The sequence below is a fragment of the Phyllobates terribilis genome, unplaced genomic scaffold (genome assembly GCF_046119375.1).
Source record: "Phyllobates terribilis strain yellow unplaced genomic scaffold, ASM4611937v1 Scaffold_3__8_contigs__length_932513732, whole genome shotgun sequence".
Lineage (NCBI taxonomy): Eukaryota > Metazoa > Chordata > Amphibia > Anura > Dendrobatidae > Phyllobates > Phyllobates terribilis.
Window position 1 is genome coordinate 189,499,364 of NW_027362763.1, and position 17,925 is coordinate 189,517,288.

Below are 17,925 nucleotides of genomic sequence, written 5' to 3' on the forward strand. Positions count from 1 at the left end.
TGGATATCCTAATCACTGAGAGATCAGATTACATTTACTAGTAAAGTCTATGGAGAGGGGAGGGAGGAAGGAGCAGAGAGAGACTGCTGCTTTCTAGTAAGTGTTTATCTCGCACCAGTGCTGGAATGGCAGCTACTCTGATCAGTACAGCTGTATAATGTCCTCCACGGCTTTGTCTGCAGAGACGGGAGAGCAGGATCTCCTCTGTTTCTGTGTGCTCTGGGTATGAAAGACATCATAGATGCTAGTTTCCAGCCACTAGATCAGAGACAACTGCAGAGATTTAAGATGGGGCCTGCAGATGGTAAAACTGATGAAAATTCAGAATAGAATACAGGGCTAAAATGGTTTTATCCTTTAATCATGTACAAACACAACAGCTTATTCTGAAAAGTCCCCTGAAATTGATATGTGCGCTTTAAAGGAATTGTCCAGTATTCTTAGGACAGGTCATCAATACCACCAGATCAGTGGGGGTGCGACAAATGACAGCCCTGCCGATCAGCCGTTCTGGTGCTGGCGGTGGCCAGATGTGATCAATTGAAGAGCTGCACGTCTCCGTCACCTGTATAGTAGCCGGGGTGAACCTGCAGTACCCCACCATACAATTAACAGAGCGGTGCTGTCCTCCGCTGCCAGCACCAGGAGCAGCTATTTGGCGGGGTTGCTGGTGTCTTCCGTACGCCCACCAATCTTTTATTGATGACCTATGCTAAGTATAGGCCATCAATATTTAACCCCTTTAAGAATTGCACATTGTTATGCACTTGTTGGCTCTGAATTATGGACTTTTATGGCTCAACTGGGGTCTTGCTACAGTCTTCTCTCTGATATAATTTCGGCAAAGATTAAATCCTTTGGTTTGGTATTGCAGATAGAGAAGCAGAGGCGGATAGAGCGCATCAAGCAGAAGAGCGCTCAGCTCCAGGAGCTGCTGCTACAGGTACGCCGCCGATACCACACTGCATCACATAGTATGGGAATGGCTATTAAAATGCTCTCAATCTGATAATACATTTTAGGCTTTCTTCCTGAAGGTATTCAGCCTACAATATATACACCTATACCCTTTCCATGCACTGTTCGATGATCATCCTATAATCCAAAATATTCCATAATTCGGCACCTACTATGCCCCATTGACGCAGTATTAATACAGTTCTTATGGTGTACAGCTAAGCAGCATGAAAAATTAGTGTCAGTCATAAACATCATTTCTATGTCTAAGTTGCTGTGCAGATTAATTTTATCATTTCTTCATATACAAGGGCCAGAGCCCTATATCCCCAGCATAGACTTGGATTTTACCCCCTCCATCCATAGGGCCATTTTTTGTTTTTGTTCTTTTATTATATTCTCCCCTTCTTCCAAGAGAGATTACATCTTTTTTTTCTCTCAACATAGTCATATGAGGGCATTTTTTGTGGAACATGTTGTAGTTTTGAAAGACCGTCCATTTTATCATTTTAATGCACTGAAAAATGGAAAATAAATTCCAAGTGGGATGAAAATTGTAAAAAAATAAAAAATAAATAAAATCTCCATCGTTTTGTGTTTGCAGCTTTCAGTGTGTGGGTCAGCGTCTGTACGATTGTGGCAATACAATTTTTTTTTTTTCTCTTTCAGTAAAGCTAATATTTGCGGACGTGGTGATGCCAAATATGTTTTCTTTTTTAAATTCATTGATTTTTGTTTTGGGAAAAGGAGGGTCATTTTATCTTTCATGTACTTTTTTATTGTTTTTATATCTTTAAACTTTTGAGATTTTTTTTTTTTTTAGTTCCCGTAGGGGACTTGAAGCTGCCATCATTTGATCGCTTGTACTGTATACTGCACAATGTTTCTAGATAGAAAGGTGGCGGCAATGAATGCCTTCCATAATCCTCTGAAGTCATAGCAACCCATCGGTATAACACAGCTAGCACCTGCCATGAAAGGTGCGGGCTCAGCTTCTGAGCATGCTCCGTACACACGCACCTGACATCCTTTTGTGTATCTGACGAATGTCGCAAAGGGGTTAAATTCTAAAATTATTTCTGCTTGAAGATGCCACTAGGGGGAGCTTTCAGCTTAAAGGGAATCTGTCACCAAGTTTTTGCCACCTAATCTGAGAGCAACATAATGTAGAGACAGAGACCCAGATTCCAGCAATGTATTACTTACTGGACTGCTTGATGTACTTTTGATTAAATCACTTTTATCAGCAGGATATTCTCTCCAGAGGACTAGTAAACCCGCTGCCAGGTAGTTCTCCATGTTCGCGACCTGTATAACCCACCACTGATTGGGAGCTTTCTGTGTACATTGTGCATAGGCAAAAAGCTGCCAATCAGTGGTGTGAAAGGGGTTATACACAGAAAGCATCCAATCAGTGGTGTGGGAGGGGTTATACACAGACAGCATCCAATCAGTGGTGTGGGAGGGGTTATACACAGAAAGCTGCCAGTCAGTGGTGTGGGAGGGGTTATACACAGACAGCTGCCAGTCAGTGGTGTGGGAGGGGTTATACACAGACAGCATCCAATCAGTGGTGTGGGAGGGGTTATACACAGAAAGCTGCCAGTCAGTGGTGTGGGAGGGGTTATACACAGACAGCATCCAATCAGTGGTGTGGGAGGGGTTATACACAGAAAGCTGCCAATCAGTGGTGTGGGCGGGGTTATACACAGCTCAGCATTCAAAGAACTGCTAGATCTGCAGCAGATAAAACAGGGATTTTATCAAAATGACAGCAAGCAGCCCAGTAAGTGATACATCGCTGGAATCAGGGTCTCTGCCCCTACAGTAGGCTGGGGAGCAAAAACTCGATGACAGATTCCCTATATGGATCTATATAGTTCCCTATGAACTGTGTAATAAAGTCATAAGTTATATTATTGCCATTAAACCCTGTGGGGATTCGGAGATTTTAGAATCAGAAAAGCAAAGCCCTAACTGCTATAAATATGTATTATGGAATTAATCAGCACACAACGCTGGACCTACAATCTACTGATGTTCATAGTTGTCTGTACCTTTCAGTTAAATCTCTAATATAGTTGGTTTTGTGTAATTTGTGTGATTTCAGAATCGATAATCGAAACTGACATTAAAATATAGTTATAGGCTGGTAGATCTGTCACATTAAAATGCACCACCTTCAACGTATGTTTTCCACAGTCCTAATATAAGCACTTTACTACCATATACCTATTACTATTTCCCTTATGTAAGTACTCGCATCACATTTCTTAATGAATGTTTGCCATGCTGGCGAGCAGAGACAATATAATAGCTCGTTTACATGCCCTACAAGAGCGCGCGTCCTTCCACCCCGGGCACGGAGCCGTCTGGTTACAGTGGATGACTTTGTGCACTGGCTTTCCTGAAGCATTCATCTATCGTATTCTCCTCATCTGCTCATTGTGTCCCTATTTTCCATTGAATACAGAAAGATTCCTCTCCCTTGTTGCCGTATTTAGAGACTGAGGGTCCTGTGTGTGTGTTAATTTAGGCGGGCATCATGTGAGCCGCTGGTCATAGGGCCACCCGTACAATCTCTGCTGCAGAGGCCCGTGACAATGGAAGCATTTGTTAAGTCCCATCAGATAGCAGAATCTCTCATGGACGTCCTGGCCTCCGTTTAGTGGTTCTTCAGTCTTTTTTTTTTTTTTTACACTATGTTTATTTGGGCTGTGTACATCCATTACAAATCTGGGACCCTCCTTTGTCCTACCATATATGAATGATCACGTGGTCTTTAATATAATATTAATGACTTGTGCGCTGTCTGTAATTATGAGGGCATCACATTTTTCTCACCCTGATTAGTTTATTCCTGATGGCAGACCTATAGTACCAGCACATTATTTATCATCCCTTTATAAGGGGGAAGAGTTTGGGGGAAGGGCAGATTAGTTCTACTTAAAGAGACCTGCAGAGAATGGAGTCTTATTGGTACTGCCCATGCAAATTGTCTCTGTCCGGAAGGAATTATCTTAGAGTTTGGTACCTGTAGGGGGCATCTCCCATGTATGTTAATGTCCAACCCTTGTAACACCACTAGGGATATTTGTCATACAAGACACTCATCTCCAGACCCCCCGCTTCAGGTTACTTACCCATCATCGGTGTACAGCAGGGTTTGGCTGGGTGAATGTGATGTCGCATCTGTGGCAGGGAAACTAAAGAGAATAACTGGCTGCCAATGCTTTTAGCCAGTCAAACCCAGTTCTTCACTGATGAGGAGCAGTGCCCCGAAATGCGTTTCATTAGATGGAGTATGGCTTGGTTGATCTCTTTAATCATGTTACAAGGTCCATTAAAGGGTTGGATGTAGACTTAAAGGGTAGTTAACCCTCCTATAGGTGACACAATCGGTTTCTTCCTATAATTTGCATTATAAAAAAACAGAAAATTCAGCGAGCGCTCCTATGCCCTATAGCTTTCCTCTACCTTGAGAAGAGTCACCACTTCTATACTTGTAAAAAGAAAGAATAGTAATGAGAGTAGAACGCTAAATATACCGCAGCTCCCGGATCAGACGATACCGCCATGATGTGCCGAAGGAATTAAGGCAGGGATGTCAAACCCGAATACACAGAGGGCCGAAATGAAAAACTTGGACATAGTCCCAGGCCAACCAGTATATACTACAATGGGCCCCACAAAGTCCTCCATACAGAATAATGGGCCCCACACAGTCCTCCATACAGAATAATGGGCCCCACACAGTCCTCCATACAGAATAATGGGCCCCACACAGTCCTCCATACAGAATAATGGGCCCCACACAGTCCTCCATACAGAATAATGGGCCCCACATAGCCCTCCATACAGAATAATGGGCCCCACATAGTCCTCCATACAGAATAATGGGCCCCACATAGTCCTCCATACAGTATAATGGGCCCCACACAGTCCTCCATACAGAATAATGGGCCCCACACAGTCCTCCATACAGAATAATGGGCCCCACATAGTCCTCCATACAGAATAATGGGCCCCACATAGTCCTCCATACAGAATAATGGGCCCCACATAGTCCTCCATACAGAATAATGGGCCCCACATAGCCCTCCATACAGAATAATGGGCCCCACATAGCCCTCCATACAGAATAATGGGCCCCACATAGTCCTCCATACAGAATAATGGGCCCCACATAGTCCTCCATACAGAATAATGGGCCCCACATAGTCCTCCATACAGAATAATGGGTCCACATAGTCCTCCATACAGAATAATGGGCCCCATATAGTCCTCCATACAGAATAATGGGCCTCACATAGTCCTCCATACAGAATAATGGGCCCCACATAGTCCTCCATACAGAATAATGGGCCCCACACAGTCCTCCATACAGAATAATGGGCCCCACACAGTCCTCCATACAGAATAACGGGCCCCACACAGTCCTCCATACAGAATAATGGGCCCCACATAGCCCTCCATACAGAATAATGGGCCCCACATAGTCCTCCATACAGAATAATGGGCCCCACACAGTCCTCCATACAGAATAATGGGCCCCACATAGCCCTCCATACAGAATAATGGGCCCCACATAGTCCTCCATACAGAATAATGGGCCCCACATAGTCCTCCATACAGTATAATGGGCCCCACACAGTCCTCCATACAGAATAATGGGCCCCACACAGTCCTCCATACAGAATAATGGGCCCCACATAGTCCTCCATACAGAATAATGGGCCCCACATAGTCCTCCATACAGAATAATGGGTCCACATAGTCCTCCATACAGAATAATGGGCCCCATATAGTCCTCCATACAGAATAATGGGCCGCACATAGTTCTCCATACAGAATAATGGGCCCCACATAGTCCTCCATACAGAATAATGGGCCCCACATAGTCCTCCATACAGAATAATGGGCCCCATATAGTCCTCCATACAGAATAATGGGCCTCACATAGTTCTCCATACAGAATAATGGGCCCCACATAGTCCTCCATACAGAATAATGGGCCGCACATAGTTCTCCATACAGAATAATGGGCCCCACATAGTCCTCCATACAGAATAATGGGCCGCACATAGTTCTCCATACAGAATAATGGGCCCCACATAGTCCTCCATACAGAATAATGGGCCCCACATAGTCCTCCATACAGAATAATGGGTCCACATAGTCCTCCATACAGAATAATGGGCCCCATATAGTCCTCCATACAGAATAATGGGCCGCACATAGTTCTCCATACAGAATAATGGGCCCCACATAGTCCTCCATACAGAATAATGGGCCCCACATAGTCCTCCATACAGAATAATGGGTCCACATAGTCCTCCATACAGAATAATGGGCCCCATATAGTCCTCCATACAGAATAATGGGCCTCACATAGTTCTCCATACAGAATAATGGGCCCCACATAGTCCTCCATACAGAATAATGGGCCGCACATAGTTCTCCATACAGAATAATGGGCCCCACATAGGGATGGTGGTTCTGGTGTTGAAGGCCAAATAAAGCCACCCTGCGGGCCAGTGTGTGACATGTATGGTTTAAGGGGTAATCGGCTTAAATATTTCTTCCATTGGCTTCTCTCCTTACCCCCTGCCGCTCCAGTGCCGGCTCTCCACTTCTACATCCAGTTTTTGTTGATATGGCCACAGTGGTGATGTCATGTTGACATCAAGTGAGCTCTGCAGCCAATCACTGGGCTCATTGGTTTGGTGTTTCTATATAGGCATCATCGTTAAGCCCAGTGATTGGCTGCAGCAGTCACATTATGTTGTCTGCTAAAACCACATCAATAAAGTCTAGAAGCCGCCGCGCAGAGGAACGGCAGCTGTAATTGTTATTTTTGTGTACAAGAAGCCTATGAAATAAAGTACAGTGGACAGCCCCTGTAATTTTATACCCTGTACCCCCGGGCGTACATGTCCCTGCCACTGTTCTATGTAGAAGATGAGTGTATCTGATGATTTTCTCTTCTTACCTTCTTCCCACAGCAAATCGCCTTCAAGCACCTCGTACAGAGAAACCGGCAAAATGAGCAACTGAATCAAACTCCTCCCGCCCTAAACTCCACCATCAAGCTGCCATTCATCATTGTGAACACAAGCAAGAAGACCGTCATAGATTGCAGCATTTCTAGTGACAAGTGAGTACAAAGAAATGTTAATCCTGGGACCAAAAATCAGAATGGACCTAACTATGAGCTTGTCTACCCCTATTTTTAAGTCCAAATTTAGGCCTGGCTATTTTCATAATGAGTCATCTTGGTAAAGGATACATTTTTGCCTGCATGCTGCCACCACTAGTGGGCGCTCTTCATTTACATTTATACATAAAGATCTAAATATGTATGTAGCGAGCTCCCCCTAGTGGTGGATGCAGGTTGTCCGATAACATGCTGGCCACATAGATGTGTGTTTATATTGGTGTATTTGTTGTCTGCCCTCAGATATATGAATGAATATATATTAGTGAAGACGCTCATCCTACAGTGTATCCTTCCATTTACCCCCTATCAATCACTATTTTTTTAAGTTTTTACTCTCATACGTAATTGTGCTTCTCTTGTTTGTGTGTTTTTTGTCTTTTCATCCCGGGCTGTGTGTTCTTCACAGGTTTGAGTATCTTTTCAATTTCGACAATGCCTTCGAAATCCACGATGACATTGAGGTTCTGAAAAGGATGGGGATGTCATTTGGGTTGGAATCTGGAAAATGCACATCAGAAAACTTAAAACTTGCCAAATCTTTTGTACCCAGAGCTCTAGAAGGCTATGTGTCAGGTGGGTGACTTTATTACGAGGGTAAGCCTTGTATATTTAGAGGTGGGGGTATTTAAAAATCATTTTTGCAATTCGGCTTCTTTAGAAATGTTGTACTTTTTTTTTTTTTTTTGCTTTTACAGGCTTTGTTTCATTGTACATTTAACTTTGATATGATCTGTGGTCATAAATAGGCTCTCATTGAACCATCGGAATGAGCTCGCTGATGGATTCTCAGTGAACTCATTCTACCACAAGCAATAGACAGTGCAAACACAGAAGCTGTAAAAAGCAAACTGAAAAAACTTCAATGAAGTCCAGTTACTTCAATGCATATATTTTTGACAAAAAAAAACATTTTTGTAAAGAAAAAAAAAGGGTCTCCAAATTACTTAGCATTTGTGTATTGGCATTATATTAACAGCAGGGGGCAGAATACCTTCATATAAAAAAAACCAAAAAAAAATAAAAGGATATGGATATATATACTGTATATTTTATATGTTTATAAGTTTGCAGTTTTTCCCTTGAGATCTTGCAAAGACTGAGCGCTGTGTGATTCTGCAGCAGGAGTTTATACGTTTTATTGCAACCAGCAGCAGAAAACGTTGATTATACTTCCACTGACCACCGTGCACACTTGTAATATCCTTCTCTTGCATTCTGCCTCTTCAAAGTGGTCTCGGAGAGCAGACCCCTGCTGCTCAGACTGTTGGGGGCAGTTAAAATGACACTTATAGTAGGTGCAAACAGGCAACCCTTCAGAAACTATCCTCCTGTGATGCAAAGAATAAGTGCATTGCACAGGCCCCATCTCATTAGAAGGAACTCTAAAGTCTTGGTTTGCTTTGCAGTTAAATGTACTCTATTGTTCTCCATTATCAGCCACTGAGCTTGTGCTTTGCAACAAAATGAATGGGTTTAAGTGCACCTTAATCGTGAATTTATCTCCTATATCTCCACTTTGGGGAATATGAATATACATACGCATATTTAATCTTCAGTCTGACCATTTAAACAAAACTCTTATTTAAGCGCCAAGTTTGCAATGCTCTCGGATAGAGATAACCCATTACTATGTTAATGCTGAAAGAGTTAAAAAGTTAAGTGGTCTGGGCCGGGTTTGGATGCATGATTGCAGAATACAAAGCCACTTAGTGGTGGGGGTTCCTTAGTCTTGGGCATTGTGTGCAGAGCTGGCTGTAGACTTGCTGTGCATATTAACAGGGACTGGGCTATTCATTTCCTCCCCGGTGCCATCTCTGCTTAATGAAAAGGGCTTTTCCTGTTGATCACTCAGAACAGTCTGTCCACTGAAGGGAAATCCCATTCACATTTACTGGACAGAGTGCTACCCCATTATCTGCTAAATGTAGAGCGCTGTCCCACAATGCCAGATATACCGATTACATTAATATGCATAGTCACATCTCTTATAGCATCAGGGTAACCATACTGTCAGCTATAGGACTGGAATAAGGGGTCCCTGTACAGTGTATCTCTCCATTCATCTATATTGTCTCCATGTCTACCAATCCAATGCTGAATGTTCTTATAGTGAAGGCATGGGGCCAATCTTTGGTACAAAATAATAGATATAAGTAATTAGCACTTGTATTGATTAAAAGAGTTGCCTCAATACGACTTATTTTCCCATTTAAACGAGCCAATAATCAGAGACCAATCATAGAATGAGCATTCCTACCGGCCCATCTAAACTGGCCAGCAATGACCCAAGCAATGTGATTTCCCATTGAGTGTAATTACCTGTCCATTGCAAAAAAAAAAAAAAATTGAGTTAGATACCTTAGAAAAAATCCCTGGATATCCGCTGATCGTGTTGGCCTTTTCTGTTTTCCACTGGGTTACTCCGTTGCAGAGATATTAACATTTGATGATTTTCGCTTGGCGTTTCTTCTCTGGGGGGCATGCTTTTTTACCCTCCCTCTCAAATGCTATCAATCATAGCACAGCTGCTGGTCTAGCAGTCTCAGAGAGGGAGGGATGATGGCTCACACCCTCAGTTGAACTGCAAGCTGAGATTTCACATATTGCCCCCCCCCCCCTCCCCCAAAAAGCGAATATCTCTTCATTGAAGCATCGCAGCACAAAATGGAAAAGAGTGGCAGAATCAGGGGAACTGAGGAATTTTTGCAAGGTATTTAACTACATTTTTTTGAGTAAGTAACAAGTTGTCTTTATTTAGCAGGCTTAAAAATCATCATTATTGGCAGCACATCATCCTGACTAAATATACACTGCCAAGAACATGGGGGCACAGAAGTATCCTATGTGTGTGCTTACAATTTTTTTCGGCTTGTGTAATCATGCAAGTAAGCGACTGCCCATCTACATCTGATGGGCAGTCATCAAATGGCCTGGATTGGCCCATCTAAAGGGCAATAAAGCTGGTCATACACCTGAAATGTACATTGGTTAAACTCGCAAATTTCGGCAGCATCAGCTGACCATCCAACACGTTTGGGGGCTTTTTGAGTTTCCCAGACGGCAGATGGTGGATGAGATGTTTGATTTTTCGCCCCTCTGTAAATGAAAGCTCATCCCTAAGGCTGTGTGCCCACGATGCGTTTTTTTAAGCGTTTCAGCAGCGGCAAAAACACTGCAGAAACGCTTAAAAAACGCATGGTAGAAGGCCTGCCATGTTCCCCAATGATAATCCGCATGTGCTGTGCACATGCTGCGGAAATTTGCGCTGCAGATTATCATTGCGGAAGAAAACACAGCACTACCAATTATTTTGCGGAAGCGCTGCGTTTTCGCCGCCATTGACTTGCATTGGAACACATACTATCCGCATCACTGGATATGTACATGCAGAATCCAAACTTTTCAATGTGCGGATGGTACCCTTGTGTGGAGGACAGGAGACTCTCCTCCGGACCGGGGTACCATAGTACCTGTAAAAAAAAGAATAAAATAAATATATTTACCTTCTGATGGCCCCCGGTCTCCTTCTCTTCGCTTGCCGGCAGATCGCGGTGGACTGAAGGACCTGCGCTGACGTCATTTAGTCATGTGACGGCCGGTCCTTCAGTGTAGCTGCCGGCAAGCCAGGACGAAGCGAAGCAAGACTCCGGAGGCCATCAGAAGGTAAGTATAGATTTATTTTTTTATTTTTTGACATTCTTTGGGGTCACACTATATAAATCCATGCCGTTTGCATGGATTTATATAGTGTGTCCAAGTTGTAAAGCACTTTCCAAGTGATGCTAAAATCGCTTGTTAACCCGCATGCAGAAATGCCAGTGAAGAACGCTTCACATCCGCATGTCCCTGGCAGGAAAAACTCATGTACAATCCGCATGTACAATCCGCATGTACAATCCGCATGTACAATCCGCATGTACAATCCGCATGTGTTTTTTCTGCCAGGGAGATGCAGAAACACTCAGGAAAAATCCGGAGCATTTCTTCATCGTGGGCACATAGCCTATGAGAAGTTCTGTTTTAAATATAGAAGCTGTTCTTTGAAGTGGGTATTCTCACTTCTTTTTTTTTGTTTGTTTGTTGTTTTTTTTTTACAGATTGGTGCTCCCCAAAGTGTGCTTTTTTGCAAATCCCATTTATTGTAGAGAAAAGTGTCCATACGGCCACCACTGGTCATATTTGTTTGCTGCGACATCTCTTTTAATAGGCGGAGGCCACTGATAAGACCTTAATAGCGTAGTCTAAATTTATCATACAGGAGATATATGGGTCATATATTATGAGTATTGCCTGGGATTTACCAATATTTCTACTACTTTGCAATTCGCTATGTATAGTGTCATCTCTCATTAAAAAGCCCACCTCTGTGAAGTGGTAGGATGAGCCACAGATATTGTAGTAGCGTTAAAACCAACCGGATCCATTGGCTGCCATCAGCAGATGTTCGGCATGCACGTAGCTCGGACAAGGGCAAGGTCGGCCACTTCTCACAACAGTTTAACTACATGGGAAGTTGGCACCTATCAGAATGAGTAGCTGCAGTTGTAAGCACCTCATTCCTGAGGGTTATGGCATTGTGTCCTTCACTCCCTCATTCTCAAGGTCTTGCTAATCAGATCTTAAATCACAAGTGTTAGCCGGGCATGACTCTATTCTCATATAATTATTAACGGCACTGGGTGTATCAGTGAGATGAGTGAGAACAACCCGAGTACTTGTGTGATGAGCTGACATACCAGGCACAACGTAATGTCAGGGAACCAGTGGAATAAGGAACGTGTATTGGGAATGATGGGGAGGTGCAGATGGTTAATATACAGTATCATACAGTAGTGTATTCTCGGTCTGGTAGGAACTGCTATTACAATATTGGGTTTAGTTTAACCAGGGTTATAGAAGTACCTTATTTTATTTTTTTTGTGGGATCATTAATGAATTAGGTTGTTGGTATTTTCTGTCTGTAGACATGGCCTCCGGAACATCTTGGGCAGACCAAGGACTTCCTTTCAGCACATCTCAGACGGCCTCCGCAGCGCACACTGCTGGCACTACTACTTACTCACACTCCAGGTACGATACATCCAGATCATCAGGACATAATGCACATGTAGTGATTTACCTTAATGGGGATGTACAGGATTACAAAACAGTGTCCCAGATCCGTAAACTGTGCCATTGCATCTGCAATACCATTCACAACCAATGGCACAGACTCTGGAAAGCAGCCATGTTTTTCTAATCCTGTTTTTCTAAAATAGTAGACTTTGAGATAACTCCATTCTTTTCCTTCTTTGTTTTGGTCCCTCCAGTGTGAACCCAGGATTATTTTTTGACACTGACTTGTCATTGACTAACAGCAGCCACCACTCCAGCTCTGGAACGTCCCACTATACAGAATCTCGAGGTGAAACCCCTTGTTCCTTCGACGATGACGAAGATGATGAAGACGACTCTTCCTCCTTGGAATAAAACAGAAGTGTGACACATCGGAGTGTTTGTGAAAGAGTGTATTAATAGTTTAGTCTTCCAACGCAGTTTCGATGGGAGATCACATCGGGATCAACAAAGTTTTTTGTTTTTTTCAAAAATGAGAAAACGCCATGGACGCTGTCATATTTCACAATGGCGTCTTGCCAGCTGAGAGGTGACTACACTTGCTCCAATAATGCCGTTTTGATTGTTGGACTTAGACACTGTGTCTGCAAGGATTACGCACAGGGTATAATGACGGACCTGTATGAGCTGCGAGAGTGCCCGCTCCTTTACCTGCAGACTGTCGGAGCGATCACTTCACTGCCTTCGATGCATCTTTTTGTAAATTCCTATCTTAAGCTTGAAGCCACTTCAGTAACACAGAACACCCAGCTAAGCTAAAAGTGACGCCTGCCAACGATCTGTGGGAAAGATGCTGCTATGTTCTGATTCCTGCAGTTATTGAGAAAATCAGAGGATATTTCTGGAACGGAGCCTGTCTTGTACACAAAGGATTTCTACCGCCATCCGTACAGAAAAAGGGAACACTGTTATGGAGAATGCTGTCAAATATTTTTTTTGCAGTTTTATGTTATGATCATTTATCCCCAAACCTTTTTTTTTTTTTTCGAGTAATGAGTAACATCACAAGGGACATTTCATCCATTGTAATAAGTGCTGCATATGATCTCATGCTGGATCCTGAAGGCAAATTTAATGTGTATTACCGCACTGCCTATGTTACCGCACATACTAGTGGGGACAGCTATCTGCTCTTCACAGTGATCTGGGTGAGTGAACATTGGTCCAGGATAATATGGCTTCCTCCGCCATGTGTAGGAAAGGAGTATAATCCTGCATTGGTTCAATATCCCAAACCTGATGGATACCTGATCCTCAAGAGCTACGGTCACCCACAATTGTCATTCATCTCTTCCAGTTTCAACTTGTACCCAATAGAAAATGATCGAACTCAATATAAGACTCTGGTAGTATCATTTTCTGAAAAATATATATTTTAGAGCCTTTTCTGTCTGCCATATTTCTAGAGCATACATGCCATGGTGCAGGATTCTCCTTCAGTTACGTGTTGCACCCATTAGTCCTCCATGCCTGCTGTTTATCTATACACCCCAGTGCCTATTAGATTTATTAATTACGTGAAGCATTTCCCAGAAACGTGAAATAAGTGCTCCACTACATATGTATTTATTTAGGAAGTACCAAGTACCCTGTATTAGATCGGTTTCCCCAACCTAGAGAGTAATGGGATATCACAAGATTATGCCATTACTTCCTGACTGCTGGGACCCCCACGATCCTCAGGATATAGGGAGCTGTGGTGCTTGTTAGAGTAAGGGTCCATTTACACTGTAAGATGATATTGTGAATGAGCGTTCCTTGGAGTGTTCATTTGATGATAATCGTAAAGTCTAAACAGGCTGCCTATCACCCAATGAATGAAGAGATCACTCGATTGTCGAGTGAAATGATCTTTTGGTCTGCACTAAAGATGATCGTTCTCAGCATCGTCGGGTGAAAATGATCTTTTGGTCTGCACTAAAGATGGTGGTCCTCAGCAGTGGATCGGCCTGTGTAAACAGGGCTCATGCTGCCGAGAACAATGGCAGCCTATGCGCACTGAGCAATGTAAGACAGTTCGCTCAGTGCGCATTAAGTGCAGTCTGCCTGTGTAAACAGGATATTAAACGACTGCCAATCGGTAAAAAAAAAATCCAATTGGCGGTGATTTAATGCTGCAATTTGGATAGTATAAACTCACCTTTTGTCCTATCAATTTTTATGGTAGCTTTTAAAAAACTGCAGAGCATGCTTACGCTTCGGGGCACCTCTAAAAGTAAATGGTAAGAACCTAACGTCTGTGACTGCGGCCATCAAGATAGATGCGGGTCCCACCGCGGGACATCATTCATTGATGGCATATCTTGTGGCGACATGTTCCAGTTCCCTGCACAACAGATAAGAAATGTCATTTGTCCTCCGGATCAGCAGAATTGCCAGTTATAATGTAGAATGGCAAATCCTATTCCCTTTTCAGCGCCCAGTCTGTCTGTCCTCTATGGGACCCGTACATGCAATGCTCTTCTGTTATATGGACACTTTTCCTTGGAAGCATCATTGATTGCAGGGCCATCTAATCACACATGCCTGACAAGATTGTAATTCATGCCTATTCCAAAGAAGCAGATTACTAAAGTCTTGTGACCAGTCCTGAACACATTTGGGTGCACTACCGACCATAGCGGCGGGTCCCTGCTTCAGCTCGTGGCACCATATTTGTATTATTCTCCAAGACGTCACTAGTAACTAAACATGAGTACATTTGCATATTATTATTATTTTTCACAAGGAAAATGTCTTTGTAAATTAAATCTAATGCTGCTATTAAGGCTGAGTTCACATTACTGCTGTTGTTTATATTATTTTGATCATTTCAGAAATGGCAGCAGATTCTATTAATTTCTATAGGAACTGCCGGATGCATGCGTTTACCTGGGATTCAAGGGTCACGGCATGCTGTCTGTGTAATACAAATTTGACATTTTATGCTTCAGTTCTAGAAATACATGATTTCTTATACAAGGGTAGAAACATCTCGCCATTTATTATTCTATGTTGTTTGTCCCTTTTTTTTTTTATACTTTTCATAAATGGCCAAAGTCTTCAAAACACTTATAGCGAACCTGGCTCTCGACTTTAATGTTGAGAGCCCATGTAGCCACCTAGTCATGGAGTCGTGTATGTGCTGCTACAATGTATCACTCAGTTTTCTGATATCGTACATACAATGATGGGATAATTCGGAGGATTCATTTGCAAAAAGTTAAGTTGTTTTTGTAATTTTTTAAGTGCTATGAAAAATGACAGCTGTAATCGAATTGATAGGCATGGGTGGCGCATCAATCATTTGCTCTATGTCGATGATGTAATTGTGGCACTGTGATGTCATCATGATACAATAATGTGTCTAGATTCCCAAAACTTCTCATTCAGCATATAGCAAAGGCTCCATTGTCTTTCTCAGTTATGCTTTTAATTAACTTTACAATATGAAACAAAGGATAAAACCTCATGCAAATGTACAGTAAAAGTGGAAATATATTGAGGTCTCCTCTAAAAATTTCCGGTCTTTTCTCTGCCAGAGCCTCAGTCTTACGAGTGCTGCCAAAAATATTGGACAATATGGTGCAGCGTGCTGGATTATTTTATTCTGATGATTTAGTGGCCTATGTGAAGGGAGCCATAGGCATCAAATATAGTCATTGGGCGCAACTGTTTCCAGCGTGGAAGGAGACGAGCAATGCAATTAGTTTCATTGTTGTGCTGATGTCAGCAAAGCCCAACACAGCGGGGTCATGCCACGCCTCGGAGGTTTTTAGCAAGTTCTACAGTACAAAAATTGAATATTCCACTAATATATAGGAAGGGCAAGAAAACATGTTTGCCCTATATTGCAAACACCTTTGCTACTTGTATTTGTATAAGTAAACTTTTGAAAAAATTTTCAACAATCTGTGGTGGTCTCTGAACCTGGAATTAATGGGGCAAATAAAATCTAAAAATTTTTTGCAAATGTTTAGTTACTCTTTAACCCTTTTTACCACGACTATACTCTATTTTTGTATGAAGCTGGTTCAGGAGCTGAGCTTGCTCCATGTAGCGTGGGTTCCAGCTATGTTACATAGCCGACACGTGATAGTAACTAATGCGATCGGAGCTAGCGACATTTAAGTGATATGACAGCGGCTCCAACATGATGGCTGTCGCTTCTGATGGCCATCAGCACATGGCGTGCTGCGGTCACGGGGTGTTGGTCAGTTTTGATGGCAGCTGGAGATCTTCTAAAGGCTAGCCCACCTCGTCTAACCCCCTGTGCAGCTTTTGCCTGTGGCTGAATGTCATAAGGGAATATTGATTTCACAATACACTGCAATACTATTGTATTGTATGAGCGAGCAAGTGATCGCAGGGTCAAGTCTAATCAAAAATAAAAAATTAAATCAACCTCCCAAAAAAACCCTAAAACCTATAAAAGTTTAAATTGCCTCCGTTTACCCCAAAATGAAAATTTTAAAGAAAAACACACCATATTTGGTATTGTCCATTCACTTCAGTGGCTTGTGTCTGGTAATGCAACTCAGCCCCATTGAAGTGGAGATAAGCTGCAATACCACTAACAACCCGTTGTAAGGGGTGGCGCTGTTTCTGAAAGAAAGCGGCCATGTTTTTCTAACCCTGGACAACTCTTTAAGAGGAGCCAATAGAAATACTTTCAGATGTAGCATTCCCACCACACCACCAGCTGATGAGGAGCTCTTGATGCTGAAACAATATTATTTATTTTTTTTAAAGGACTTGTCCTGAATTAGAAAATAGATGATGGCACCACTCTTGGCTATGCCTGGTATTGCAGCTGATCTACATTTAATTGAATGAGGCTGCAGTACTCCACACAGTCCATGGACAAAAGAGGCACTGTTTATAGGGGATTGTTTTTTCTTTTTCTCCATCCTGGATAAAGGCCGTCCATTGTATTGTATTGGAGTATTGCAGGTCATCTAATCCGGGGTCCTCCAGGTGACGGGATGCCATAAAACAGCCTTGCTAACCCGCCATTTCGATCTATGCTGGATTATACAAGATCTAGGGATGCTTGTGATCTTTGAGTTCTGCTCGTTATATTTATCTCTGCACCGGTGTGACTTTTCCTCTAGTTTTATACGGCCAGTGTGTGACAGAATGACATCTCTACGCCGTCACTGGCAGGCGTACTGGAGGAGGTGCCAACGTCTTATCGGTGACCTGTTTGTTAATTGTATTTAATGCTGTAAATGCTCATTATCTTTCCGAGAAATTGTGTAACATACTAAATGTTTATCACAGTAAACCTATTTTTGTTTTCACAACTTTTTCTTTTATTGGAAATGAAGTGACGCTAAAAAAAACAGACAGCTTACAGAATTACATTACTTTTATACCATAAATGGAGACTCACAATAAACTTGTATGTGAGGTGAAACATTGGCTGAGTAGTGACTAGTGATGAGCGAGTATGTTCTGCTAACCCTTTCAGCGAGCATGCTTGGGGGCTTGCCGAGTATCTACAGCGTGCTCGGGTGTTATGTTTTAGTCACTCCGTGATCATGATTTGCGACTGTTTGACGGCATTCCTCACACGTATTAAAGCTGTCAAACAGCCGGGAATCATGATCACGGAGTGACTAAAACATAACACCCGAGCACGCTGTAGATAC

The 17,925-nt window shown here is 42.6% G+C and overlaps 1 protein-coding gene across 1 annotated transcript in view; it reads left to right on the top strand.

The window, feature by feature from the left end:
- The window catches only part of TFDP2 (transcription factor Dp-2), a 78,166-nt gene extending 60,589 nt beyond the window's left edge, over positions 1 to 17,577 (top strand). Inside the window, exons 7-11 of the mRNA XM_073674382.1 lie at positions 875 to 943; positions 6,963 to 7,114; positions 7,584 to 7,750; positions 12,142 to 12,247; positions 12,487 to 17,577. Of these exons, the coding sequence (XP_073530483.1) occupies positions 875 to 943; positions 6,963 to 7,114; positions 7,584 to 7,750; positions 12,142 to 12,247; positions 12,487 to 12,646 (654 nt within the window). The 3' untranslated portion in view covers positions 12,647 to 17,577. The remainder of the gene's footprint in view (positions 1 to 874; positions 944 to 6,962; positions 7,115 to 7,583; positions 7,751 to 12,141; positions 12,248 to 12,486) is intronic.
- Positions 17,578 to 17,925: the final 348 nt, after the last annotated feature.